At 31.6% G+C, this 1,227-nt stretch overlaps 1 protein-coding gene across 1 annotated transcript; it reads right to left on the bottom strand.

Moving 5' to 3' along the window:
- Positions 1–284: 284 nt before the first annotated feature.
- On the bottom strand, positions 285–983 carry LOC118070847 (dual specificity protein kinase shkA-like). Its single transcript, XM_035089682.1, has 2 exons — positions 913–983; positions 285–603 (listed from the first exon to the last, which is right to left on the bottom strand). The coding sequence occupies exons 1-2, from the start codon at positions 981–983 to the stop codon at positions 285–287; spliced, it is 390 nt and encodes a 129-aa protein (XP_034945573.1).
- Between the last annotated feature and the right edge of the window lie 244 nt (positions 984–1,227).

The raw sequence follows: 1,227 nt of genomic DNA, 5'->3' as shown, positions 1-1,227 counted from the left end.
CTGTACGATCTGTAAAGTAATTTTGCATTACTTTGTAGATATTTTTGGGGCAGTTTCGTGACTTTAGTCCTTCGAGGACTAAGGGCCACCATACATTATCAAACGCGCCTGAGATATCGAAGAGCAATGCAACCAAGTTACGTTCCGTGGACTCTTGCACTCTCAGTATCGCATCCACCGTTGATCGCTCTTCCATAAATCCATTATGTTAAAAACATCTTCGTAAAATATCTTTTCATGAGTATGGTACGTTAGTCAAACTTGGTAATCGTTCTTTTTAACTACTATTTCAATCCTTGTAATCCACCAAATTGGCAATCTTTTATAGACCAAAGTTTTGATTTACTATATAATTCAACTATTACACCTACTAATGACCAAACATCTGAAGCAGTAGTAGCTGCTCTATTTTGTATCAGTATATCTGGGGCCATGAAGAATGGCGTTCCTTGAAAATTATGATCAATTGTAGTTTTAAGTAAATTAGGCATTTCTGTAAACTTGCTTATACCAAGATCACATAATTCTCTTGTATAGTTTGAATCAACTAAAATATTATCTGGCTTAACATCTTTATGAACAATAGCTGGTTTACTTTTGATGCTTAATTTTGTCCATTACAATGATTTCCCGTAGAACATATTTGTTTGAGCTAGATGAATTCAATATCTTCACAGCAACTTCAGTACCACGCCAGATTGCCTTACTGACTGTATCAAAAGCACCTTTACCTAAAGTATTGTCTGTAAATTGTATTTCTTCTTTCATTATTATTAGCACCGATATGTCTATATTTTCAACAGATTCTGAATAATCTAAATTTACGTTTTTGTTGATTGAGTTACTAGTGATGATTTTTCCCGGACGAAAAAGATTTTGTTGAAAAAATATCTTAATTTTAAATATAATTACCTGCAAAAATCATCACTATTACTTGTATAGAAACACGGTAGTGTCTCGTCGTGACGTAAGGACAATATCATGGCAATTTACGCTTGGTGCACAAGACACCACTGTAATTAACTTAATTAAAGCACACACTGGACAAGTTTTAACGTTAATTTTTAAGATACGTACTGTTTTAGAATTGAATGAAAAAACAAGTTGACATGTGTTGTTAATAGATACGTATTGTTTTTGTAAACTTGAAAAAAAAAGAAATTATAAAAATATGTATTTTTTATAACAATAAAACTAATAAATAGATAAAAAGTTAGCGATTAAAAA

This window comes from Chelonus insularis, unplaced genomic scaffold (assembly GCF_013357705.1).
Source record: "Chelonus insularis isolate UGA/USDA-ARS -01 unplaced genomic scaffold, ASM1335770v1 contig_69_pilon, whole genome shotgun sequence".
NCBI classification, from domain to species: Eukaryota; Metazoa; Arthropoda; class Insecta; order Hymenoptera; family Braconidae; genus Chelonus; species Chelonus insularis.
The sequence above is the reverse complement of the archived record's forward strand: the minus strand, read 5'-3'. Positions and strand labels throughout refer to the sequence as shown.

What these genes read in the sequence shown, in the direction of transcription:
- LOC118070847 (XM_035089682.1), bottom strand. Translation starts at nt 983, where the DNA reads ATGATATTGTCCTTACGTCACGACGAGACACTACCGTGTTTCTATACA. An exon ending in AATAGTGATGATTTTTGCAG is followed by an intron (nt 604 to 912) that starts GTAATTATATTT and finishes GACAAAATTAAG; the next exon opens with CATCAAAAGTAAACCAGCTA.